The following is a 26,570-nucleotide window of genomic DNA, read 5'->3' on the forward strand; positions in this document are numbered from 1 at the left end:
TTATACTGCACCTTGCTAAACGTAGCTGTGGCCCATTATTATGGTGCAGGGGTGCTACTCTAACAAATAATGAATTGTAATATTAACTGTTAACTAACTTTTATTATTATTTACTATGGGCTCTCAGCATACTCTATCCAAGGAATTTTTGTTATGATACACATGGCCAGCAGGTTGAGGGAGGGAATTCTACCCCTCTGCCCTGCTCTGAGGAGACCCCCCTGCAGTGCTGCATCCAGCTCTGGAGCCCTCGGCACAGGAGAGACATGGACCTGTTGGAGCGGGGCCAGAGGAGGCCCCAGCAATGCTCCAAGGGCTGGAACAGCTCTGCTGGGAGGACAGGCTGGGAGAGCTGGTGGGGCTCAGCCTGGAGCAGAGAAGGCTCTGGGCAGACATTAGTGCAGCTGCCAGGGCTTAAAGGAGGCTTAGAAGAAAGATGGGGACAGACTTTTTAGCAGGGCCTGCTGCCATAGGACGAGGGGTGATGTTTTTAAACTGCTAGAGGGCAGATTTAGGCTAGGTATAAGGAAAACATTTTTGACACTGAGGGTGGTGAAACCCTGTCCCAGGTTGCCCAGAGAGGTGGTAGATGCCCCATCCCTGGGAACATCCCAGGACAGGTTGGACGGGGCTCTGAACAACCTGCTCTAGTTGAAGATGTCCCTGCTCATAGCAGGGGGTTGGACTAGATGAACTTTGAAGGTCCCTTCCAACCCAAACTATTGTATGATTCTACATTACTTGTTTGATATTAATGTTATGCCCAGTCATATAGCTGTCACAATACGTACACATAAGGAGAACAAGCTCTTTAGTCTTCACATTGTTGAGGACTTTCTTCATCAGCCAATTTTGCCACCATGATCATATGAAATGTTGGTGAGGGCTCTGCAGAAGTCCACTTTGAGACACAACTACTTTGGTCCTACTTACAATCTCAGAAAATCCTGATACATTTTTCTTTCTTACTAAATGTGTAGGACAAGTTATCAAAGAAGACAAGTGGAAAAAAAGCCACCAAGTTTATAGCTGATTCTTGCCAGAAAAGGGTCATGACGAAAATATAAGAAAAATAACCTGAATAAAAAAGACCTGATATTTTTTGCCTGACATCCTTTGTCCCATAATAAAAATCACCTTCAATCTTATTGCCAAGGGGTCTCATATAGCTGATCCGCAGCCACACACACATCACTGGCTTGCGAAGCAGAAGAAAATTTACTGTGAATAAAAAGGGTAATGAAAGTACTTATAACATCTGAGAAGTATCAGAACAATAGCTGAAAGACTTAAATTAATATTGAAACACACACCTTCACTCCGAACAGGAATCTGTCATAGCCACAAAGCCAGCACACATCCAAGATCTCTAGTTCTTTCTTCACAGCAGCAATTGCCAGGAGTCATACTGCAGGATAGGCAAATACTGGAATCCTAAAAGAAGTTTTAAATGCATCAGTATAGTGGTGAAAGGATCTCTCTCTGTGTACCTAACAGTTAATAAGGCAGATTGTCCTCTAAAATCATGTAAATCTGAAATAAATCTATTGGTTTTGACAGAATTAACCCAATTGGTACCTCTGCATCATGATGTAGTTTATCTAGGAAGCACACAGAAATGTGTGCATCTTTTCCCATAACATTAGACAACACCACTGTTTTTTAGCCCCATTACAAAGCTTTACAGCCAAGCTCACGTAACTAATGTTAGGATTGAGGTTACTGCTCACATGAGTGAGCTTCTCCATCACGTAACTCAGGAGACAAACTCCCAGAGAGGAAGCATGGGGCACAGGTGGGGTGCTCAGCGAGTTAGTATAAGCCCATCTAAGTCAGTGCTGCTGCAGACTCTTTCTCCTTACGCTTCTCTTTACAGTGGCCCTAGTGCTTATCTGCTCGACTGAAAATGTCTGAACAGTAGCCTAGCAATAAATAAGGGGAGGAAAAAAAAAGTGGAGTTCTAGCTAGCCCCTCAAGAAATCTGCCATGAAACTGTTATTTATCACCACTATTTTAGCAGTTCCTAGATGTCACTGTCCTCCCACCCTAAGCACTGAATAAATGTGAGAAGGAAGCAGCTCGTGCCACGGAGTTCAAATGCCTTAACTCTAAGAAAAATGAGCTGTTAGGGTCACAATTTACCCTTTGCTACTTAATTTGGATAACGTCCAGACGGTGCCAAGCACAGCTCTCCTGGACACCCCTCCGGCCCCCTCGGCGATGCGCGGTCAGCAGGCCCAAGCCGCCCTTCCTGACACCGGCACCACTCCCCGGCCGCCGGCACTGGGCACCTGCCTCGGCGGTGCAGGCCGGGGAGGCCGAGGCCGGGGAGGTCCAGGCCGTCCGGGCCCGGCCCCGTCACACCTCGGGGCTGCAGCTGCGGCCCGTGGTGAGCAGGGGGCTGAAGCTCTGGGGAGCAGCATCCCGCGGCGCGGTGCAGGAGCAGCGCAGGCCGAAGTGCGGTTGACTGCCTCACCCGCCATGACACCGGCCCCGCGCCGCTCTGCGCGGCCGGTAGCCGTCTCGATGGTGGGGGCGGCGGGCGCGGGACCTCCGGGCCGCCGGGGGGCGCGGCGCGGCAGGGCGGGGCCGGGGGCTGTGGGGCCGGGCCGGGCCGGGCCGGGCGGAGCGGGCGCTGCCATGGACGCGCTGTGCCGGGCCCAGCCCCGGCCCCGCCGGCCCGCCGCCGCCTCCCCGCTGCCCTGGGCCCGCTTCTCCGCCTGGCTTGACTGTGTCTGCGTGGTCACCTTCGACCTGGAGCTGGGCCAGGCCATGGAGGTGCGGGCAGGGCAGGGGAGCGTGGGGGGATCTGGGCTCGGGCAGGGCCGGGGGCTGTGGAGAAGGGGGACAGGCAGAGTGTGGGCGAGAGGGGGCAGCGAACATGCAGGGGAGAGTGGGGGCAGAGCGGGGATGGGGCTATGAGGGCGCGGGGCAGAGCTGGGCTGAATGGAGACTGGGAGCAGGCGGGGGGGAGGCAGGGCAGAGCGGGCAGGCAAAGGGGGAGAGCGGGCAGGGCCGGAGAAGGGCCATGTGCGGGGGGAGACGGGGCAGAGCGAGTGCCGGGGTCGGCAGGGGTGGCTGAGGCGGGTTTGTGCGGGCTGGGGCAGCTGGGCTGTCTCCGGGGATAAGGCTGTGTGCGGGGTGGCGGTGTGTGTGCAATGCAGGCGTGGGCAGGGAGGCTCGGGGACCGGGCAGGACAGCGCCGGGGTGTGCGGGGCCAAGGGGAGCCGGGGCCGGCCGAGGTGCCGGTGTGTGTGCATGGGGGCCTGGGGGCTAGGAAGGGGGGTGACTGAAGTGGGCAGTGGGCTGCAGAACTGCCGAGGAGGGGGAGCAGGCTGTGGAAGAAGGGTTGTGGGAAACAGCCGACAGAGGCAGAAAGGCCTGGGGTTAGGGAGAGGGGGGTAGGGGTGAATCTCTCTCAGAAATACAGCTCTGATGTGGGGGGTCAGCAGGCACCAAGGAGGGGCTGAGGTGGATGTCGTGGGACAGCGATAGGGAAGGAGTCGGGAGCTGAGTGGGAAGTGGGAGCGCGATGGGGAGGTAATGGGGCGGTAATGGGGCATGGTGGAGGTGGCTCTGTCAGCCTGAGGACCTGCGGTGTCGGAGGCTTGCCCGGAGGTGTGATATGCCTGTGGGGGTCATTGGGGGGCCAGAGAGGATGAATTGGGAGTGAAAGGGCTGGAACAGTTTTTGCCTGTTCCCTGGAAGATTGCACTGTTTGCCTCTGAAAGAGGACTTGAAGGGAGTTGGATACCTAAGGCTTGTAATGTGACTGAAGGCAAGAGCTGGTTGGTCTTCTAAGAAAATGCAGCATAAGGGAACCAGATATGTCTGGATTATTCTGAACCTAAGGCAGTATCTCAAATTCCTTGATACTTGTTGTGTAATTGTCTTTGCCTTTGTCTAAGGAGGTTAACACTGTTTTTCAGAGGATTGAGACATTCAGTTTCTAAAGTCATGCTGAAGCTTCTGAAGGGAATGGAAAGCGGTAAAGATCAAGTTAGCCTACGGCAGCTCTGTTTTCTTAAATACTTGACTATGTTCCTTTCCGTGACATCTGAAAAGAAGTAAAAAAATAATCTGCTGCAGACCTAAGTTTCACATGCTCTATACTCTTTCCTGCAAAACCAGACCTGACGTATCCTGGAAAGGATATGAATACTGGGATAATAATTAGCATTTACAATTTAATGCTTGATAGGTGGTGTTTTAATATATAGCCACAAAAGTGCTTTCTTAGTGGTTTTATTACCTGTCTAGCATTATAAGGAGGGGAATTTGTGATCGAGGTATGCAGTAATATGTTTTGTTAAGCCCTGGAAAGGTATTTTTTTCCTTCTTTTCCTCCCTTTTCTTCCTTTGCCTACATAAGCATTGACGGGGAAAATGTTTCTCATGTGGCATAAATGACTGGGAACATCTCAGCATCTGGACTGAGTGATGACACAACCCCACCATTGCCTTGCCTTTGGTTGTCCATTGTGGATTGCTGTCTCTTGAGTGAAGGATTTGGGTAAGGAACAGGGGTCTGCATTGGCTAAGACGCCCAGAAAGGAAGCCAGGCAGAGGAGAAGCTGTGTGATAAAGATCCCGTATTCCGTTCTTGATGGGGTTGGAAAAATAAAAAAAGCTCAAGCTGTTACTGTCTTACAGGAGGATTCCAAGTAAAATTATGTCAAAATTTTGAAAAAGTGTAAATGTCACTATTGCCAGTGGTGTCATTGTCTTCCTGCTTATTCCCTATTTCTGTCTGTTGCCTCAGTTGTTCTAGATTAGGTCCAGATCCTGCGTCTTGTCTCCAAGCAGGCTGATTTCTGCAGCTGAGAAGAGGGAGTTTTACAATTTAGACTCTCGACTGAAAGTTTCTGGGTTTAAAAAAATGCATCTGTGGCACCCAGCCCTGTGGGACTTCAGTGCTGGCTGAGTTTGCATGGGAAGTTTGCCATAGACATTGCTGGATCAGTGTAGCTGACTGAGATTAGATCTTGACAGAGCTCTCTGTGGTTTTGTGGATGTACATATATCCCTCTAACGAGTGATTTATGCACAGAGGCTGTTCACGCACCCAAGGATTACTCAGAGTGACAGGCTACAAATACTTGGAGAAACTTGCGCTACCTCACATGCACGCAGCAAAGTGAGTCAGAAGGAAGGGAAACATTCCATTCCAGGGGTTGCACCGTACTTTTGCATTATCTCTGTAAATCAGCGTGTGAAGATGCAGACATCCCAAGTGTCCTCCAACCTTACGATGTCCCCTGCAGTTCTGCTTTAGGAGCAGGCCTGTCTCAGTGAGGGTTTCTGTGCTGAAACCTTGTAATCCTTTCCTGAAGATTACTTTTTCCTGAGCATAGGATTCTCTTCAAATAAAATACCTCTTTTCTTCCCTTGCTGCCCAAATCTATGTGGAAGCCGTGTTGTTGCATGTGTTGTCTGTCCTTCAGCAACACTGAGTAGAGAGGCAGAATTACCCTGGAATGGGGTAGGCTCTGTGGATACCGCTTTGCTGCCAGGAGCTTGTTCAGGGCCTGCTCAGGTTTCTGAATATTGTGTGACCTGTGTTCTGTGCAGTCCTCTCGCAATGCAGATACACCATCAGCCTGAAATTGGTGAGTCCAACTCTACTGCTATTTAAACACACGGTAGAAAAGGTTTTACAAAGGAAAACATAGGTTAATGCAGAAATTGGGTATTACTGTTTCTGACTCATCCACCAATTTACATTTCTTCAAATAGTCAATTACAGATGGCAAAAATACCAGGAAGAGAGAAGACATGTTTCCGAGACGATCCTCTCGGGCTAGCAGTCAGTGTCCTCGAGGAGCAGCCCTCCCCAGCAGCCGTTTGCCGTCCGACTCCGCAAGGGCTGCGACTTCTCTGGTGCTGCTGTCATAGAAACGTTGAAAATTCCTGGTTCTGAAATATCCCTTTTCACAACAGCACTGGCTCCTCCCTCCCGAGCTTTTCCAAACACAGGCACTTTGTGAAGCTGAGTTACTTCAGAGTCACCAGAAGTCATTTTCTGGGATGTTCTCCGGGTTGCCATGACAGCAGCAGAGTACTTGGCACCCTTGCTGATATCGACAGCAAAGCTTTGGTGCAAGGATCTGTTTTCAGCAACATGTGTCACCTCCACGCTTGTTAATTCAGTATTGATGGGAGAGCGAGCTACATGACAAGTTATGACATAATTTAAGCCCTTTTGGGCTACTTCTGGGATATCCAGGGACTTTTACAAATACAAAGTTCCCTTCTGTTTACTGTCTTTTTGCTTTTGAAAAGTTGCAGTGACTAGGATTCTTACTATTTTAGATTGGATTTTTGAATCTTGTAAATATTTCGTGATTTCGCCTCCCCCCACAAACATAGAAGTATGTCAGACCGTTAAACTGAAGAGGAAGCAAAGGTGCAGAAGATAAGGCTTATTTTTCAAAAACATGATATCTGAACTTTTGGGTCCGTCAGTGCTTATATGCTCAGTCAGAAGCATTTGAGCCTGATTTTTCTTTCCTTTTTCCTTTCTTTCCTTTATCCCCAAAATGCTGAGCACATATCTCCAAGTGAAACATATGCTTAGCATAGCTTAAACTGGGACCCACGAAGCAGCTAGGAGACAGCAGTATCCACTTCTGGTCTGATTTACTTGCAGAAAGACCCCCTCGAAAAGGCAGCATGAGAGTTAGAAATCTGTCTTGACTTTTGTACTAAAGTTTAAATGATCAGCAAGCGTTGCAGAAAGCATGATGCTGTGAGATTCCTGAGCTGCTTGATGAATCAGCCTCAGATGTCCAGGTCTCTGTTCCTGGTCTATCCAGTATTACATGGGAATTAACAAAATAAACATTTGTATCATGATTAAATTAGTCATAACCACAAGAATTTATTCAGTTGCCTAATGCAAAAATATAGCAAGCAGAGAAGTGTATCTTCCCCGTGGTGCAATTGTAATGCATCCCTTCATGCTTCGGTATCTAAAAAGCCTTCGTTCTCTAGTCGTGCCTTCATGTGCTGCCTCATCACTGTAGCTTGCATGTGATAATTTTTGCTCCTGTATTTTTGTAGCTTTCGTCTTGCAGCGGAGCTTTAAGCAAAGGCTAATCAGCGTAATTTATAATTGTTAATTTGGCTCACTCTCTGAAGCTGATTAGATGACCTTGCCAAGGAGTCAGTGGGGAATTGTTAGAGCGAAGCGAGCTAGCTCAGTGAACTTCCAGCACTCTGGCGTGGTGCCACCTTTGCTATTTATAGGCTTGTAAGAAGAGTCAAGCACTGAAGAGAGTTCCTGATTCGAGTACCAGATGACTTGCACACTGACCTGAAGCAGACTTACTGCCTGGGAGCTGCAGAAGCCTGATGGGCAGATCTCCATTTTTCAAGTCATTTGGTGCTAGTTTCTTTCTCATCCGCTTATTTAAAACCACCTGCAATCTCCGCATTTCCCGATCAGTAGGTGCTATAAAGACTGTAGATTACTTCTACAGATTTGTAAGTACTTTGGTTTCTATCCTCCGCCCAGTGACATGTGAAACTCCTTATTGCTGTAGCCGTGTCATTTCTCACTTCTCAGTGTGATTCGTTCTGGAATGGATCTGGCTAGTGGATCTTGCTTGCAGTTCTGCCCTGGGCCCTCACCTGAGAAGTCTTGCATTGAGTTCTCTTTTATTGGGTTGCAGTAAATGCAGAGAGAGTTTTATCAGCATTTACGTAGTTCAGCTGCAAAGCAAGAGTCTTTAATGAGATGCTTTAAAATTCTTGACGATCTCTCTTATCTGAAATGCTTGATGACAAATTGGGTGTAACACAATTCAGCTGTCACTGGTATGCTGACAAAACACAAAGCCTGTGCCAGACCCACCTCTTTCTGTACAAAATAAACCTTGGCTTGTCTTTCTAACAACAGATCAAATCAGGGAGGCTAAACCAGGGCTGTGAACCCTCTCAGATTTCTCCTGATGTCCATTTTCTGCTTTCTGGTCACTGTGAACAGCATCTCTAGCTGACCAGTCACTTGGGACCATTAAATAAGCATTTTCACGCTGGAGGCTAGGATATATACCCAAGGCTGTGTCGAACGCCAGACTCCATATTGTTTAGTGAACGTAGGGTATGGTGTTTTCTAATTCTGCGTACAGCTAGAACCTTTGTCCAGACTATTGTTGTCTCACTCTTGATTATTGCTACATCCTTTCCTCTGCCCTTGCGGACGGTAATCTTGCCCTGCCTGTACCTTTGCAGAATGCTGCTGCTAAGGTTGTTTCCCAGCCACGGCTGTTAACATTCTCTGTGCCATCCTCCAGTTACTGTTCTTTCCGTGCCTCATCACACGTACGCGTAGCTTCATTCTTAAAGCCATTCCTAGTCTGACCCTACTGTCTGGCTGCTCATTTCATTGCTGTGGAATCTGTTTTTACCTGTCAGCAGCTCATGATGCCAGCCACCTTCACTCCTTCAGGGTTTTGGGTGGGTTTAGTCAACTGTAAGTGACTTTTTAGCAGGATTTAAAAAATCAAAATAAAAAGTGACCCTCCTCCAAACAACAATTAGAAATACACAAAGTTCAAAACTTTCTACATAGGACGTTATTTTGGGCAGGTTTTGAACTTGTATTTAGGTGCAAAATTGAATATTAATGCTTTCCAGGCTTGGAGCTTGGAGAGTAAGTATACATTAACATAATTTCAAGCAGCATTGGAATAGTCCTCTCTTGCCTGCTGTGGAGAAAACAGATGTTTGCATATCAGGAATCTATACAGTGAAGTTTGCAAGGGGGTGATGGGACTGTTTGTTCACCAAGCTATCAACTCTCAAATGTAATCCAAGTATAATATAAGCCATCTAAGTATAATATAAGCCATTTGGTCTGTCTCCAAATCCGCTAGAATAAATACAGATTCTGTGACAGGTTCAGTGCAGTGAGCTATGGACAGATTTTAGGTGTACCTTCCTGTAGCATATGTTACTTTGGGAAAAATAAGGCAGTTACTGTGTGGAAGCGATGGTTATAGATCTCTGTAGAAGTCATGGGGGAACAGAGTGATTGACTTACTGACTCTTGTCTCTTTTGCAGTTGGTGTATCCTTATGACTTTAGACTAACAGAGAAAGAGGTAATAACTACTTTTTTTTTCTTCCTTTTTTTTTCCTGTGGTTTTAAAGATAACTAAGCAGCAGTGGTGAGGGTTTTCTTATTGTATTTTTGTTTGTTGCAGAAAACTAGTATCTGCTACTTGTCCTTTCCAGACTCCTACTCAGGTAGGTAGCATCTGTTGGCCTTGCCTGCAGCCTGCGGGATATTTCGTTGCCATTATGAAAGAAATCGGTTCATGATGGAAAGAGTGAGTCATCGCCTCTAATGCAGCAGAGACTGATGGGCTGTATCTTCTAGAACTGTGACATCAAGGAGCACCTAGCCCTTAGGTTGGAACAAAGAGGCTTCTTGTTATTTTGATTGCTCTCTGGGTGTAGAGTCTGCGATCTAGTGGGTGACGGGACAATTTCTCGATAAGCTTGTGCACTCATGCTTCACCCATGCCAATAAAATGTAGAAGGTAGTCACGAAGGGTAGGTTCCCTGAGGTTTGCAGCTGTCGACTGTCAGCATTTCTGTGTTTGTGAGTGAAGTGCTTAGTGAAGAGAAATGGGTGTGGAGAGGATATTTTCACAGCAGAAGTATACCCAAAGCTTTTATAAATAAATCAGAAAGGTAGCAGTGAGACATAAGCAGGCTAATTCCTCCCAGCACCGGTTTCTTTGAGACTGGTTCCTGACTGTTAGTTTTCCACAGCTTTGCCCAGTTCAGTTTTACATGTTTTTAAGGATGTACTTTCACTAGTTTCTCAGAGCTTAGTGAACACTCAGGCTAAATGTCCCTTTTATTAAAGTAAATGATTTACTAATAGTAATATCTTCATAAGACACACAACAGTCTTTACTCTTCTTCAGAACATAGCATCTGCAAACAGTGGTAAGGGAGTATGTCCTCTCACCCCCTTGTAGTGCCTTCCTCTGTTTAGCCTTGGTTATTGTTCAGTGAGCTTAACACGTTTAACTCTTTCCTTGTAACTGACCTCTTTGTATGTACTCAGCCCTACTCCTTCTGCCCACCCAACTGATGAAGACTCCTGAGGACTTCATGCTTCTTTTTTTTTTTCCTGCTGTACAAAGTGTGCTTGGTGGGGGTGAGCAGTTTAGCGTGGCCTGGGAGGTGCCTGGCTGTGGTGCTTGTCTAGGTCATTTGCTAGAACTTGTGCAGGGGATTGTCATTAAAATCAATGTTTGAGTGGTATTGGATTAAGGCTGTTCATAGGTTTTCCAGTACGGTGGATAGGAAGGGGTGGCTGCAGCTACTCAGGATTGATGGTACTGGCCAATGCCTGTAAGTTGCCCAGCAGTGACCTGGCAAGGTTTAGCTTAATGATACCAGTTTTTGTGTTCAGCTATGGGTTCTTCCTGTCTTGCCCTGGGTTTTGCAGGTTTCTTTATGCTGTAACTCTCCATTTCAATTTCGGTTTTGGAGTTCCTTGTAAATCAGCATCCCTGTTTGTGTCAGCATTTCAGATTTAATTTTTTTTCATTTCCAGCTTTCTCGTTACTGAAACTTCTTCCTGAGCATTTGTGATCTTCTCTGTCTCAGGTGGCCTGGGGGATACTCAATTTAGCTTCCGCCTTCGTCAGTCTGGGGGACAGAGGACCACTCATTATGAGGATGATGGCGAGTACAATAGAGAAGCACCCCTAACGCTGCAGGTCAGTGGCATTTCAGTGCACTACTTACACCTGCTAAGCAAACAGTAGTCTTACTTGGTTAAAAGCCAAATATACCTCTGATTTGTTTTCCATGCATAAAATACTGATTTCCTCTGGCCATGGGAATTGTCAGAAAAGGAGAAAACTTTCAGCACCAGGACTTCCACGTTAATACTCATAGAGGGCTGTGTAGAAAATCCCAGCTACTCTGAGAGATAGAATTGAATCAGGGGGGCCCCAGATTAGAGCAGTGGTCGTGTCTAGCTACAGCAAAAACATAAGTAGTGGCATACAGGTGACATCCAACAGAGTGCACGGCTACCTGTGCACGTTTCCACAAAGCAAGACAAGAATGTCCTCGTCTGTGGTAAATTAGATGTTTACCTCTTTTGTTGAGGTGTGACAGTTCTTTTCATTTGTTGCAGGATCTACATATATAAAAACAGCTGGAATAATTGGCATGCCACAAATCCACACTTTGGCTTGCTGTATGCGGGCTGGTTTAACCATACCCAAGCACTAATATCAGGAGTATCTGTCAAGTGTGGGTTTTCCCTCAGTGAACTGTCTGTCCATTTCGCGCAGAGGGGCAATGTGCTGGGCACTGTTGCTGCTTTTAATTGTGCAGATGGCCATCAGATCAACTTGTCCTCTTCTGCTTTCTCCTTTGAGATGATGCTTCCTGTGCATGTGCCTTTTTGACACTTCTGCAATCTTTCTGCAATACGCTTCTGTGATATGCAATCTAGAAATGGATTGCTGGTCTGAGAAGGAGTGGGAGGATTTATTTTCCTAAATTCTGGTCTAGAGATTTTTCAGCTTCATCTTTACTGCTTTGTAGCAATCGGACACTGCCTCACAGATTCACCTAGCTTTAAACACGTAAGGGAAGTAAAACTGCCAAAGTACTGGATTCCATTGCAGAAAAATAAAATTTGGGAAGCGAGAAGTACCTTAAACCGTGGGGCCTGTGGAGCTTCAAAAAATGGTATTAAGGATGGTCTGTGGTTTTGGCACTGATAACTGTTCTTCCTCCTCAATGTCTGTGGGAACTTAGAAGGAACAGCATGTTTGAAATGATCGCTGGGGGTCTGTATTAAATCTGTTAGTTTTCATGGATGCTATGAAGGAAGCATCATGCAGCTTTGTGCTTCATCCTGAGCAAAGTTTGACTGGTACTGCCTTAAATGCCCGAGTAAAGAGGAATGCAACGAGTGTGGTAGAGGATATCGCCTCCTCTCAGGAGATGATGTATTCCTTCCTCAACAATACATTATCCTCTAGCTGGCAGAGAAAACTGACAGTCAGAGCAGATCAGTGGTAGCACAGGCTGCCAGGGTGAGCTCAGTGGGTTGGCTCAGCTGGTTGTATTAGTGGAAACCTCAATTAACCCTTTAGATGATGGCCCTGAACGTGCTGCAGAAAGGGGTTAGTGAAAGGTGCTACCTGGAGGCTGTAATTTTTTGTGAATTTAGTTGTTTGTATCTCCTCTCTGTCTTCCCATTTGGTAAACTCTTCCCAGGTAGCTGAGCATGGATCACTTTTGTAAATAGGAGGGAGTGGTGTAATTGTGCCATAGCAGGAGTGACGTGTGGTGTTTGGTCAGTGGCTGGAGGGAGTTTGGTGATAGCAGGAATTGGTTTCTCAAGAACAGCACTGTTGGTCTCTCTTGCAGCGGGAGTCAGCTCATTACTTCGGTTACGTATACTTCAGGCAAGTCAAGGACAGCTCGATGAAGAGAGGTTATTTTCAGAAGGTGAGTACTGAAACCAGATAGCTTGCTACTCTCAACTGGTACGTAGCTGTAAAAAGGTACCTATCCCTAGCTGTAAAATAGCACCGCTTCCTACGTGACACCCACAGTGTTTCTGCAGGAAACAGCAAAGGTCACGGAGAACAAGAATATGTGGAAAGTGTAATTCCAAACAAACCTGGATGCAGTTGCCATGGTGCGTTAATCACATGAGCAGTGACCTGCTCTCTGAATCATGAGATCCTGAAGTGCTTGAACATTTGCTTCAATATGTACTCTAATGTCACAGATACTGAGAGGATATACTTTGTTACTGCAGTCTGTGCTAGTTATACCTTAACTTTGCTCTTAATTATTGCTTTGATTTTTCTTCTTCCTAGTAGCCATCTGGGAATGGTTTTCCTGCTGGGCTAATTGCTTCTAACTAGCAGCAGTGACACTGCTTGAGCAAGTGTCAAGACACCAACCTTCTCTGTTATCATAAATTCCTTTGACACAGACACTGGAAAAAATACTATAAACCTCAAGTTTATTTCAGCATAAATATGCAAAGTGCTCTGTATTATTCAGACAGATAGTTATGGTCACTGCCTGAAAGAGAGTGGAACACCAGACTTCGAGAGAAGGAAAATATTTTACTTTTATCCTAAGATCCATTTTTTTCCACGAGTCCATGGAATTACTCTTTCAGTAGTGTTTTTTCACATCAAAAGACAAAATGCCATCCTCTCAAACAAATGAACTTTGGACATCTGCTCTTCAAAGAGCAATGCTTCATAGTAGATCAGTCTGGTAACCTGCTGGAAGGTGGGGACACCGTTCTGTCCAGCAGTTACTTGGCCTGCTGTGCTTTCTCTCCTCCACCTCTAGGCAGTGACATGGAGTTTCTTTGAACAAAATGCTAATACAGAAGTTAGCTTCTTCATCTCCGCTAAGGCAGTGGATTGATTGCTCAAAAAGCTGGAGGATTAGAGAAACAGGACAACATGGGGACCTGCTGAACAGATGTTTATACCAGGCTAATGTGCTTGTTCTTTGGTAGACTTACAAAAGCAGTGGGTGCATTGAATTCCTTGGTGAATTGTCACGCTTGGATGGGGTTTTTTTACTTCACATGGCAAAGTTTGGGGTTGGAAAGGAGGTGTTTCAATGACTATTGCAGAAATTTTCTCTGGATCCTAATTAATACATTAAATAATGATTAGAGGAAGAGAATAATTAGCATAGTAATAAAAACTCCTAGCAGGGCTGAGTTGGAGAAGTTGTAAAAAATAGTATTATATTTCACAAAGAAGCATTAGAAAGAAACCAAAACAATAACAAAAAAAGGCATTGCTGGAAACAAATTAGCATTATTTCAAGTTACTTTGTCTCTTCTTCTGCAGAATTCCTTTATTTTGTTTATCTACCAAATCTCAGTTTCAATGGTCTACTCCATCACACTTCTCCATCTGATTGGTTGTTTTGGTAGCTTTGAAGCTATCAGCAATTTATTTTTATTTTTCCTCCAGGTGATCTTTTGCAAGGTCACAATCTCATCCCTCTTAGTCATGGTGACTCCCTGGTAGAAGCTGCCAGCTGTGCTTATTCATTAAGCAAAAAACTCCTTGCCTGTGTGGATACCCAAAGCCTGAGGGTTCAACAACTAGGTGCCTAGCAAGAATTTCACCTGTAGAAGCACTGCTTTTGAGCTCTTTCATGTTCTTGATGTTGGTTTTTAAGTGTAGCCCTCTAGAAGTGATCGTGTCAGGAGATCTCTGACTCCTAAATGTACCTTGTTTCAGTCTTTGGTGCTGGTGTCACGCCTTCCATATGTGAACTTGTTCCAGTCGTTGCTGCAGCTGATTGCTCCAGAATATTTTGACAAGCTGGAGCCATGCCTGGAGGCAGGTGAGCAGTCAGATCTAGGAGGGAGGGTTTGCATATTGAAATCTTTCAGAGGTTTTATCAGCAAGTTCTTGAAAGACAGCTGAAATGCTCCAAATTAGTTCATTCTGGAACAAATTCCAACAGGGAAAAACTTCCATCCAAGTAGTTGGCTTGTCAAAATTATAAGCAGCTGTAAAGGATGCATTAATGGGAAATGTCTGACAACCTTAATAGATGATGCTGTCAGATTTGCATACAGTGTGTTCCCAGAGAGGGGAAAAAATTGCTAATGCTACATCTCTGTCTAGCTCTTTATTGCACTGTTCAACTTAATCATGATTTGTCAACAGTGCTGCTGGGCCTGCACTGGAAATGGTGGTGCAGACGTAAGTCTGGTGTCTGACCTAAACTTGCACAATTATTTGATATAGTGTTTGTTTGCTACTAGCCAGGGGGACACGTGAACTAGGAATGAGCGATAATTAAATTGGCAGAACTCGTAGGACCAGCTGAATTGCCTGTACTGACCTTCAGATTAAGCTTTTTTTCTTTACCTGTGTCCCTGCAGTATGCAATGAGATTGATCAGTGGCTGCCTCCTGTGCCAGGACAGACTCTGAACCTTCCAGTGATGGGAGTTGTCATTCAGGTACGTGTTGCTGATGATCTGTGTGCAGCAGCAGACGGAGGCAAACTGGGAAGTGGAGCATGTATTTCCTTTTCTGCTGGATGTTAAAATTGCTCTTTACTCTAGATTCTTTCCCTTTGTTCCTAACCTGTGTACAATTAGAATTGATAATTGAGGAAGCTTTCTCAATGGTTGTTAGGAATGAAAGCAAAGTGTATGTGCATGCTAACTGATTCCATCTCCCCAGATAATCTGTCCGTTCTTATTTGTAATCTAGGTGAGAATCCCATCAAGGGTGGATAAGCCAGGATCAAGCCCAGTGAAGCAGTTCAATCAAGAGGTGAGATGAAGTGTGGCATGACACAAGCCAGTGATGAGCAGAATCTAGACTACTAAGGGAGGAGGGTGGAGAAGAACTGGAACTCTTTCAGCCTTAGTCCTACTTGAAACCACTTTGGCCTGGGATTAATGTGGTTTCAGCTATGCATCTGGTTCAAACTGCATACTCTCATGCCTGTGTCTTTCAAAACAGGACTCTGTCCACAGAATTTGTGTGCTTCAAGTTGTGTATGTGCATTGTTCTCACAGGTTTTGTTCACCTTGCCTTTCCTGGGAATTCATGCATAGGTAGGTCTCCACGAGACCCTGCCTTAATCTTCTGTGTTGTTTTGTAGCATTTGCTGTCTGAGCATCTTTACTGCTTTGATTCAGCTTTGATTTTGATTCTTGTTCATTTTGTCTTTTCCCTTTTTCTCTCCTTTGAATAATGTTGTTATCCTTCACAACTCTTGGTACCCATATTGCTAACCCTTCTTGTCTCTATTTGTATCTTAAGCTCTGTCTTCTGCCAGACGAAACTCTAAAATATAAAGGAGCAGACATGGGAAGTCTTTCACGTCTTGAAAAGAAGGGATTCTTGGCTATCTTATGGGAAGGGAAGTTCATTTGGGCCTCGAATGTTCAATCCAGATCTGTTCCTGGCTCATAACTCTAAGCATTAACCTTGTTCTCTTCTTTTTGTGCTTATTGTAGAGGGAGCTACTTGGTGATTGATGTGGTCAGTTTAGATGGCATTTCAGTCAGGATGCTTCCATTTACTAACAGTTTTGGGTTTGGTTTTTTTCCCTTCCTCACTTAGAATCTGTTACCAGCGCCATTGGTTCTCCCCAGTATTCATGAACTGGATCTTTTCAGGTGAGAGCCACCATCCTTGCAACCCTCTCCTCTCCATCTGCTTTCCCCTCTCCCTGCTCCGAGTATGCTATAAATCATAGGGATAATGAAGAATCAAAAATTACTGCTTTGCAGGGTGTCATTTAGAATACTAGGCTTGCAGAGCTTGTGCAGTGTTTAAACCTGTGTGCACTGCCCTTCACACAACCCGCTGTATCCTGCTGAGAGGAGGGTTTCTTTTCTTAGCCTCAGCTGGTGATCAGCTTAAGCTCTGAAGCATACACATTGTGTGTCTGAACCAAACTTCTCAGCATTATAGGTGCTACTCTACACCTATGCATCTGCTGTAATCCACGTGCATTTTACGTTGTTTAGATGAAAAGACATATTGAGAGCAACATGATTAGCAAGTTGCTTTACATTGCTTAAATCATTTCCTTAAAACATGTATAAAATGGTTGAGCAACAGCATGTGTAAAGACACATCGCATTCTGTTGTGGGATGCTAAAAATCAATCCTAGATTTCAAATTCCCAGGTAGAAGCACACCTGGATAGGCTTATATGCAATCATTGTGCCTGGTCTTTTCTGAACTGCATTCTAACCTCAGCTTGTCATTCTTCTTTTCACTGACAGATGTTTCCAGCCAGTGCTAATTCATATCCAGATGTTGTGGGAGCTGATGTTACTAGGAGAGCCAATTGTTGTAATGGCACCATCCCCTACGGTTTCTTCAGAAATGGTTTTAGCACTTACCAGGTAATGCCTTCAAACTGTGAGGTACAGGTAACTATAATAATAAATTCTGACAGTTTTTCTCTTTCAGATCCGCTCCTCTGCTGCGTCCATTGTGTTAGATTTAGTTTGCCTATGAAAGCATGTAAGACAAATAGAATAGCAAGAGTCTTGCTTATACTCCACCAATGACAGAGAAAAGTGCATCTCCTGTGTTGGGAGACCTGATGGTTCATAGCCCTGAGGAACTTTGTCTCCCTGGCTTTGAATGCTGCTTTAGCAAAAAAAAAAGCCTGGAACACCTCCAAAGTTTTGCCTCTGGCAGGACAAAACACTGCTCTAGGACATAAACCTGACGTAAACACACATTCCTCCTCTGTGAATTTTATATGGCAACTATTCTGTCTGTTGTTGCAGCTGCCTTGCTCCACTGAGGTACTGTTGTGACTACCGCCCCTATTTTACTATCCACGACAGTGAATTCAAAGAGTATACCACCAGGACACAAGCACCGTAAGTAGCCAGTAGACCCTTGCTACCCACTTGCCACTGTCTGTCTGAAGGAAACCCTGAGGTTAGCATTGTGCTTTTTTCCCACCCCCTCTTTCTAGGCCAAACATTGTTGTGGGAGTCACAAACCCTTTCTTTATCAAAACTCTCCAGCACTGGCCACACATTCTTCGGGTTGGGGAGCTCAGAATGTCAGGTAAGGGTGGAACCAAAGTCCTGTTGTGCTGGTAGACCTTGTTAGAGGCTAGCAGTGAGCTGACAGTTGCAGTGCTAGCCATCGTTTTACACTTCTTCATTCCTGTGAGAGCTGAGAAACCAAAGGGAAGTCTAGACTCCAACTCAGTTGATGTGCAGGGTGAGAACAAACAATGGTGAAGACAAATCATTGAGAGGATAACTTGCTGTGTTTTTTTTTCTGAAGCATTAAGAAAAGGAGAAGTCCTTCGTGGGCAGGAAAGAGAAAATTGCATAGAGAGGAACAGAGAGGTGGAGAGAGGGACTCTGATTATGGTCTATGAAGCCAAGAAAACCTGTAGGTTGAGGAGTGGGTTTTTTTGCAATGCCTCCTTAACACATTCCTGTTCCAAAATTTTAGCAGGGAAGGTAGCGGATAAGAACGCTTACGTGAGTGGAGTTAAGGGAGGATATGATTTAAGATGTACAAGTGTAGGACTGGATGTTGTCGAGTGCAAAGTCTCTCATGTGTGTGCTGTGACTGCGAGAGTAGATTCGGAGTCTGACCTAGTCATTTGATGTCTTTCCACAGGAGACCTGCCCAAGCAAGTTAAGGTGAAGAAGCTTGCTAAACTGAAAACTCTAGACACAAAACCAGGTACCTCCTTTTGTCAGACATCATTTAATTTTATTTATGCTTCCATGTGGGGGATTTTGCAGGCTTTGCAGGCATGTGAACATTGCATACATTATTCTTTGTATCTCAACAAATGGACATTTTGGTGTTATCATCTTCTCATACTCTGTGTGCTACACAGTTCTCTGTAGCAGCCTCCCCCATCTAATACAGAAAAACTGGCCATCTTTGTTCTGAGGTTGAAGAAGCCAACTGAACAAATTATTTTAGTGTCGGGGGAACTTCTAATTTTCTTGATTTTTATTTTATATATCATATCTGCTTTTGAGATATGATGGAATTCAAAGGAACTTCCTAAGCTAGATACAGCTATCTGTCACTTAACTAACTGTTCAGCTCAGGCCTAACCATAAGCTGACTCCAGTAAGTTGTCTCACCATAAGCTTAGCACAGGAAGGTCCTTGAGATAGTTCAGCGTCCTTTAGTCCTGCTGTGAGCACTGGCTGCATTAGCAGTTTTGTAATTTTTGTAATTTTTAAAAATTTTTTTTCTAATTATACACACACACAGAGCTGCAGGGGTTTGTGCTAGGAATTTCAGCTCTGTTATCCCTGTACTATATAATAATATGTAATCTAGAGTCTCCTCTAGATGTGTGGGCAAAGTTTTGGTTTTAACTTCTGTTTTTTTCTGTTGTTTTTTTTTTTTTTTTCCAACCTAGGAATCTACACTTCATATAAAACATTTCTTCACAAAGACAAAACCCTGATAAAAAGATTACTAAAGGTAAGCAGTTTCCACTTTATCCCACATCCTGCATGTCATTATGGGAAAACCGTGCTAACAGCTTGGTTTAAACAGACAAAACTCTCCAAAAGGAACAGACTTTTTTCAGTTTGATTGAAGTGTGTAATGATTTAGCCAAGTATACTTGGACACGTTTCTCATGCTAGTTTTAAAATTTTTCACTTGATACCATGAATTAAATGCTGGTGCTAATGACAGCCTAAGTGAGAATAATCCATATCAAAAAAGAGTCTGGAAAAAAGCAGATTCTATGTAGCAAAATGTGAGTGTTATGTTTAACGAGAGCGGAATATGTATTTTGGGCAGTATAGTTTTCCAGACTGTTCTGGACTGGTTGCTTAATAGCTGAAGTGTTGGCAGATTCTCTGTCTGTCTGCATAACAGAGAATAGCACCTTTGTGAAAGCGCTGCTTGTGCTTGCAGGGCATTCAGCGGAAGCGCCCGTCTGAAGTCCAGAGCGCGCTTTTGAGGCGTCACCTCCTGGAGCTCACCCAGAGCTTCATTATTCCCCTGGTGAGTTGAGCAGAGAGTTGAGAGAGTGGTGTGAAGGTGAGGGGAGGTGAACAGGAGACGCTCGAGTGACAAGTTTGCACTTGCCCTCTTTTATTCACCCATACCTGAGCATCTCTAGTAGATTCAGGATGCAGCACCCTATAGAGATGCTTTACTCTGTGGAAAGGAACTAAATGTCTCTTGAATGCAAATTTCAATAGTTAGCATAAAAATCTGCAGTTTGGTTATTCAGCACACTGTGTGTAAAGACAGAACATTGTTTGTTTCCTGCAATGCAGGAATAGGTGTTCCCTGTTTTTTGATTCTAATGTCCACTCCTTGCTCTTTTCAACAGGTAGTCAAAGCAGATATATAGGGAAGCGGTGGGAACCCAAAACATTCCTCTTTCCCTCTAACACTGGAATCAAACCCATTGCCAGGGTGAAACCCTCCCTTCTGGCTTTGGGAAGCTTTGCTGTGGAGCTTAAGAGGCCTGTCCACATGGTGATCACTACCCTAAGGCAGATTTTAGGGAATGCTTTCTTTGAAGGCCTCCCCTGTCTAGTCCCACTAGGAAGCTGCTGGCGCTTTTTTAGTGACCGTCCAGTTGGCTAAGTTTGGCTCCTCCACTATCTTTTCTACGTCATCTTAGGAGGTAGTACATGGGAGGACAGAGCATCTTCTCAGATTGTAGTCCTTCCTGCCAACTTCTTCCCACCTCACTTTTTCTCACATGGCATGCTTACGATTCCAGTAGCATAGTTTTGTGACCTAGCCCCTGGTGGGAAACAAGCAGGAACATTAGGCTCATGTAAAATGCAACTATGAAGAAAAAAAGCAGAGTGAGTAGGAGGCTGAGTGTGCCTGTGATGCATTGGAGAAAACCATCACACTCACTGACCATGCCAGAGGCTCCTTGATTGTTGTAACTTTTTTTTTTTTCCTTAGGAGCATTATATTGCAAGTCTGATGCCTCTGCAGAGGGCCATTACTCCATGGAAGGTATGTTCAATTTTCCAATAGCTTCTGCTTTCCTTTGACTGCAGGGATTCTGAGTAGTTACGCCATATGCTGATCACATACTCTGATACTCTGTGTGAACTTCCCTCATTGAAGGAAGAGGGCTATTACTCCTTTAAAAAAGGAAAAAAACATTTGAAACAAACATTGGGACAGATGCTTCCTGTTTTGCAGCTCAGCTATTGTAATCTAATTTGAATTTTACTAGCAAGGCTGGTTAAGATGTTCATGCGTTTTTTGTTCTCATAGCTATTGAGCCTGCCTTGTGCAGCCTCTTTCATTGTAAACATAGACCTCATTTCCCCCTCGTTTCTTTTGGGTGCCATGCGATAACGGTCTTTCGGTTGTGCAGAATCCTCCACAGGTTCGTCCTTTCCGTCAGGAAGATTTCATGAAGACCCTTGAGCATGCTGGTCCCCAACTTACCTGTGTACTTAAGGGTGACTGGTTAGGCCTGTACAGGTAAGATTTTGGTAATTACTTTTCTTGTCCCCTTAACAGCTGGTGCAAGTTATCATGAACATCAAATCCTGAACTAGAATTGGGAGCAAAAAGGGAATTTCACCTGAAAAACTCGTGCCTATGAAGAATTGATTAACTAATAATGGTCAGGAAGAGCAAATGTAGGGAATAATCAATCCTGTGTTTTACGTAATCTCTTAAATTAATAGATATAGTCAGGTTTAGAAGCTGTCAACTCTCCGCCTTCAGGAACTTAGTTTAAACTAAGGCCTCACTGCTGGAGAAGGGGACTCATCTCTGACATCAGCTATGTTATTTATTGTCTTCCAGGGAATCTTTCTTTTTGAAGTGTCTGGTCCTGGGCAGATGATGTAGAAAGACTTGAAGGTCTTCATCCAGTAGTGGTTGTATGTGTTTGTACGGCATTCAGGACAACGGCCATTTCGGTTTTACTGCATGATGGCAATGCTGTCAGAACATAGAAGGACGGAGCTTCTTCAGGGTAGAATTTAAGAGAGCATGCAGGAGAGTTTGTCCATAGTTTTCATAAAGGATCATTAGTTATAAATGGGATGGAGAAGGCACTTATCACAATATGAGTAGGAAAAATCCAGAAATCAGATAGCCAGTGGGAAGGAAAATGGGAGATATATGGATATGGAGAAGGAAAAAATTCCAGAAGATTATCAGAAACAATAATCATGGATTAGCATGTTATGTTGCTGTGATACAAGTTTGTACTATTGTGTGCTTTAATGTATTCAGCAGAAAGCAAGCAGTTCCACTCCTTAAGGTGTGGTAGACAGATTTAATTTTGGTTATCTAATATTTTGAAAAATAGTAACAAACAACAAGCTGTTTCAATAACTTGGTTGAGATTTGCAGGCAACTGACATACATGCAGAAGTTTACACATTCCAGGACTGTTAGTTATGTGAGATTTTGTGCATATACTACTTCTTGAGTTCCTAAGTCAAACCCTTAAATAAAAAATAAGTCTGTCTGTATCACAGTGGCATCTTGAGATATTGGCTGGGTTTAGGACTCCACTGTGCTGCAGAGACTGCACGAGCAAGAGTCCTTGAAGCTGCAAAAAGAAACTGTATAAACGTCAACTGAGTTCTGCTGGTGAAGTGTTCTCTGCACGTAGCCCAAGGAAGAAGCTTGAAGAGATCCTAAGTGGGCCACTCTCAACAGAGGAAAATGCTGAAATACAGCATCGGAGATACCCCGCTGTTAATGAAACGGTTGCAAAGAATGTGCTGCTGAAGTGGCTGTTACTCAGCTCTACACAGCATCTTAAACCTTCTCATCTTTTTCTGCTGTTGCAACCCTTGGCTTTCAGTTAGTGGCTTTTCAATCCCATTTTAAATGTCAGAATCACAGAACAGTTTGGGTGGGAAGGGACCTTTAAGGCCATCTAGTCCAACCCCTGCAGGGAGCAGGGACATCTTCAACCAGAGCAGCATGCTCAGAGCCCCGTCCAGCCTGACCTGGGGTGTTCCCAGGGATGGGGCATCGACCACCTCTCTGGGCAACCTGGGACAGGGTTTCACCACCTTCACTGGGAAAAATTTCTTCCTTATACCTAGTCTAACTCTGCCCTCTTTTAGTTTAAAACTGTTACCCCTTGTCCTGTCACTACAGACTCTGCTAAAAAGTCTGTCCCCATCTTTCTTCTAAGCCCCCTTTCAGCCCTGGCAGCTGCAGGAAGGTCTCCCCGGAGCCTTCTCTGCTCCAGGCTGAGCCCCCCAGCTCTCCCAGCCTGTCTTCCCAGCAGAGCTGATTCAGCCCTCGGAGCATTGCTGGGGCCTCCTCTGGCCCCGCTCCCACAGGTCCTGTTGCCTTATTGTGGCCCACTTTGCCTTTGGAGTTATGATAACTTGGGTGGCTCAACACGAGAAAAAATTCACACTCCTCTGCAGTATCTTGCTTAATTCCTCTCCCTTCCTGATATTTAAAGCTTTCAACCATTTGCTAGCATGGACCTAAGTCCCATGTAATTGGCGATTTACATCTCTCCTACATAAACAAGGTATCATCTAGGTTACGTCAAAGGATGTGTAATTTACACCTCTCCAGCACAGTACAGTAATAAACCTGCGTTTTTACGGAGCTACGCAGGAAAATGAACAGGAGGCAGCACAATACCTGTTTTTATCTCAGAGTGTCACAGAATTTTAGATCAAATTGCTGCAGTTAACATGCCTGAGGGATGGGATGCCATCCAGAGGGATAATAAGGTGTAACAGTTTTAAATCAAGAAAGGGCAGATTCACACTAGATCTAAGGAAGAAATTTTTTCCAGTGAGGGTGGTGAACCCCTGGCCCAGGTTGCCCAGAGAGGTGGTCGATGCCCCATCCCTGGGAACATCCCAGGTCAGGCTGGACGGGGCTCCGAGCAACCTGCTCAAATTGAAGATGTCCCCGCTCATGGCAGGGGGTTGGAGTAGATGGCCTTAAAGGTCCCTTCCCACCCAAACTGTTCTGTGATTCTATGATACAGAAGGGCGAAGAGCACCGCCGCTTGCATTGGCTGAGGCTTGAGCTGGGGCAGAGGAAGGTGTGAGACTGGCAGGATCGCCCCTCTCGTTGGTGACAATCTGCTAAAGCTGCTCAGCTGTATCATGTTAATGCCTGACAGAGGAGGAGCCTCTGGCGTAGACAAGATAGGAAAAGAGCATATTAGCTCATAACCAGTTACCATCCCTAATGACACTGTGCGTCGGAATGTCTTTTCCTCTCACATCTGTGTCTGCTGCAGTAGGAAGGGGCATCTGTGTGCAGTAGAGCCAGCGTGCTTCTCTGATCCCCCTCTGTACCCTTCTCCATGTCACCTCTCTTCCTGCAGGCGTTTCTTCAAGTCTCCCAACTTTGATGGCTGGTACCGTCAGAGGCACAAGGAAATGACCCAGAAGCTGGAGGCCCTTCATCTGGAGGCAATCTGTGAAGCGGTATGTTCCAGCTGCAGGTATTAAAACCAAACCAGACTTCTCAGGCCTGAAACCCGGGAGATGAGGGCACTGCTACCTTGGACACTTACTGATGCACCTCGATTCTGCACTGATGCATGGGGGACGTGGGGGACGGTGTTTTGTGCCCTTGGGAATCACAGTTCTGCCTCCTGTCTGGCAGTGCACAGGTATAACAGCACATGCGGGGGACAAGAACACGAGCAGCTCAGCTCCCCCACTTTGTCAGCCAATGCAGATCCTGCTCTGTCTGCTTCTATCAACTATTTTTCATTTATCAGGCCCTTCCCAAGCCAACAGAATGCCAGACTGGAAGTGTCATCTGTTGCTGGCTTCTTTAATGCCTAATGAAAATAGGTGGGATTTTTAGTAGTGACTGCTGGTATAATTTCTTAAACTGAGCAGCTGCTGGGGTAGGCCCAGGAGCTCTGGTGTCCTGCCCAGGAGCTCTGGTGTCCTACGCAGGTGCATCTTCAGCTGCAGCACTTGCTTCACTGTTCAGCAGTGCAGGTCCTCGAGCACGGTGTGGGAATGCCAAAGCCGTCTCCTTTTTTAACAGGCCTGAGTCTGGCAAGTAGATGTAAATTCTGAGCACAGCACGCGATTCACGGTGCTGACTGGAGGAGGGGAACCCGCGCTGTCTGCGTTTTACTGCATCTTTCCCTGACTCTTCTCTTGCAGGCAAGAACTTGATGCTGTCACGGGCAGAAAAGTGGGGAGAGCTCCATCTTGCTCATTTAAGCTTAAGTGCTGCGAGCAGAGTTGTGAAAGAGGATGAGAAACCTCCTCCTCGCTTTTATTTCAGGCTTTGCTTAGGGGTTATCTCTTTGAGAAAAGCCTCTGTAAAGAAGAAATGTCCCTGAAGAAAGCTGTTCTCTCTCTTTAGAACATTGTGGCCTGGATGAAGGACAAGTCTGAGGTGGAGATTGTAGACCTGGTGCTAAAACTTCGTGAGAAGCTGGTATGTTTTCCTCCCTTCTTCCTGCACTCATTCCTTTCTGTCTGCATCTGTGGCAAGGAGAGACCAGGGGCATGGATCACACTTGTTGCTTAGAAAACTTTGTTCTTGCTCCCTGATTTGGAGAACTGGCAAATGGGACAGTCACAAAACTTTAGTGTTTGCATAGAAAAGGGTTCAAAGTTCCGACTCCTTTCATCTCCCTGAGGCTCAGGTGACAGCTGCCTCTCCGTTGTCTCGTACCCTGAACTAAAGAGACAACGTGAAGTTTGCTCAGCCAAAGGCAAAGCAGAAAGAAGAACTTTGAAGGTATTTTAAAATTCCTCTCTCTCCCTGTAGGTAAGAGCCAGGTGCCAGCACCTCCCTGTGAAGGAGGAAACTCTGCAGCGGGTGGGCCTGTACATTGAGACCATCATTGGCTCCTTGCCGGAGGATCTCCAGGCTGTGCTGCACCACCACTGAGCACGGTGGAGGGACTCTGTTGGAGAAGGAGGGGCCCTCCCAGACCGCTCCGAGCTGTGGGCACCTGCAGTTATGTTTGGAAAGGAAAGTTCTTCCCTGATGCAGCCAGCATGAGCTGATCTGGATCTTGCTCACAACTGTGTATGACTTCGAGCACGTGAGCGTGTGGGTCAGAACTGCAGCAGAAACGGGGAACTGTGTGCACTGTTCTGTCTAGTCCTGCTTTGAAGGAGCTGGATTAGGGGACTGTAAGTGAGAAACTGTTCCCTGTGTGGCTGTTAGTAAGTCAGAAAGTGGCAGCCAGGCTTCCAGCATGTGATAGGCTGTGCAAACCATGTGTTGCCCGTATATACACATCCATCTTTGTCTAGCGCTTGGGCTCTCAAAATCTCAATGCCGTCAGCCTGCCTGGAAGAAGCAGGAGCAGCCCTGTAGGGGGGAGTTGTTTTCAGGACAGCTCCTGATGGTAATGGGAGAGATGGTAGTCCCCCACATACACGATGTGAAAAAATTGTCACTGCCCATTCAGCAGCCTGACTCGTGCCGGCAGGAGCTTTAGCTGTGATGGGAGTGGGAGGATGAATTGCTGGTCGTGGAATACTTTTGTTTTTTCTCCAAGGCAGAGACAGAGAAGAAGGGGCTGGTGCATCCGCAAGGATGCAACAGAGCAACAGCTCTCCAGAGATCACGGCTGGGTGCTGTGTGAATGGCAACAGCTGCTGGAGCTCCACAGAGAGGAGCTGGCCTCCAAATGTAATTTATTCTGCTTGAAAAATCAAGTTTGCGTGCTCTAGTAATGTACAAGAGAGCTGGATCTCTGCCTTGGACAATGAGATACCTAATGTGGTCAGCCCACTTGCCGATAAGACGTGTTGGAGAATCTGATTTTTACAGCCTGTGTCAGCCTTGCCAAGTGGGAACTCGCAGAGCGGCCCTCGCGTGGGTGCACGGGCCCCGCTGTGAGAGGTGCGTGCTCGCCCTGTGCCAAGGTCAGAGGGGAGCAACCTCTCCAGCTCTCGGCACAACTTGTTCTTACCACCACCCAGCTTCCAGCTCGGTCATTCTGCTTCTGTTCACCTCTTGGGAAAGAGAGATGTGTGTGTGTGCTTCTGGGCTGAGCGTAGGAAAGACTCGAGGCTCTGCTGCTGGCTTTGGAGGCAGCTGCCCGCTCCCTG

The 26,570-nt window shown here is 45.6% G+C and overlaps 1 protein-coding gene across 1 annotated transcript; it reads left to right on the forward strand.

The window, feature by feature from the left end:
- Positions 1–2,640: 2,640 nt before the first annotated feature.
- On the forward strand, positions 2,641–25,395 carry DENND6B (DENN domain containing 6B; the record flags this gene model as incomplete). Its single annotated transcript, XM_082005176.1, has 20 exons — positions 2,641–2,778; positions 9,068–9,106; positions 9,209–9,251; positions 10,632–10,744; positions 12,420–12,500; positions 14,282–14,387; positions 14,935–15,014; positions 15,271–15,333; positions 16,132–16,187; positions 16,803–16,925; positions 17,319–17,414; positions 17,513–17,607; positions 18,178–18,243; positions 18,944–19,008; positions 19,453–19,542; positions 20,470–20,523; positions 20,894–21,003; positions 23,855–23,957; positions 24,862–24,936; positions 25,273–25,395. The coding sequence occupies 20 exons, from the start codon at positions 2,641–2,643 to the stop codon at positions 25,393–25,395; spliced, it is 1,719 nt and encodes a 572-aa protein (XP_081861302.1).
- Between the last annotated feature and the right edge of the window lie 1,175 nt (positions 25,396–26,570).

Source organism: Phaethon aethereus (genome assembly GCF_964289735.1).
Source record: "Phaethon aethereus genome assembly, chromosome: 1".
NCBI classification, from domain to species: Eukaryota; Metazoa; Chordata; class Aves; order Phaethontiformes; family Phaethontidae; genus Phaethon; species Phaethon aethereus.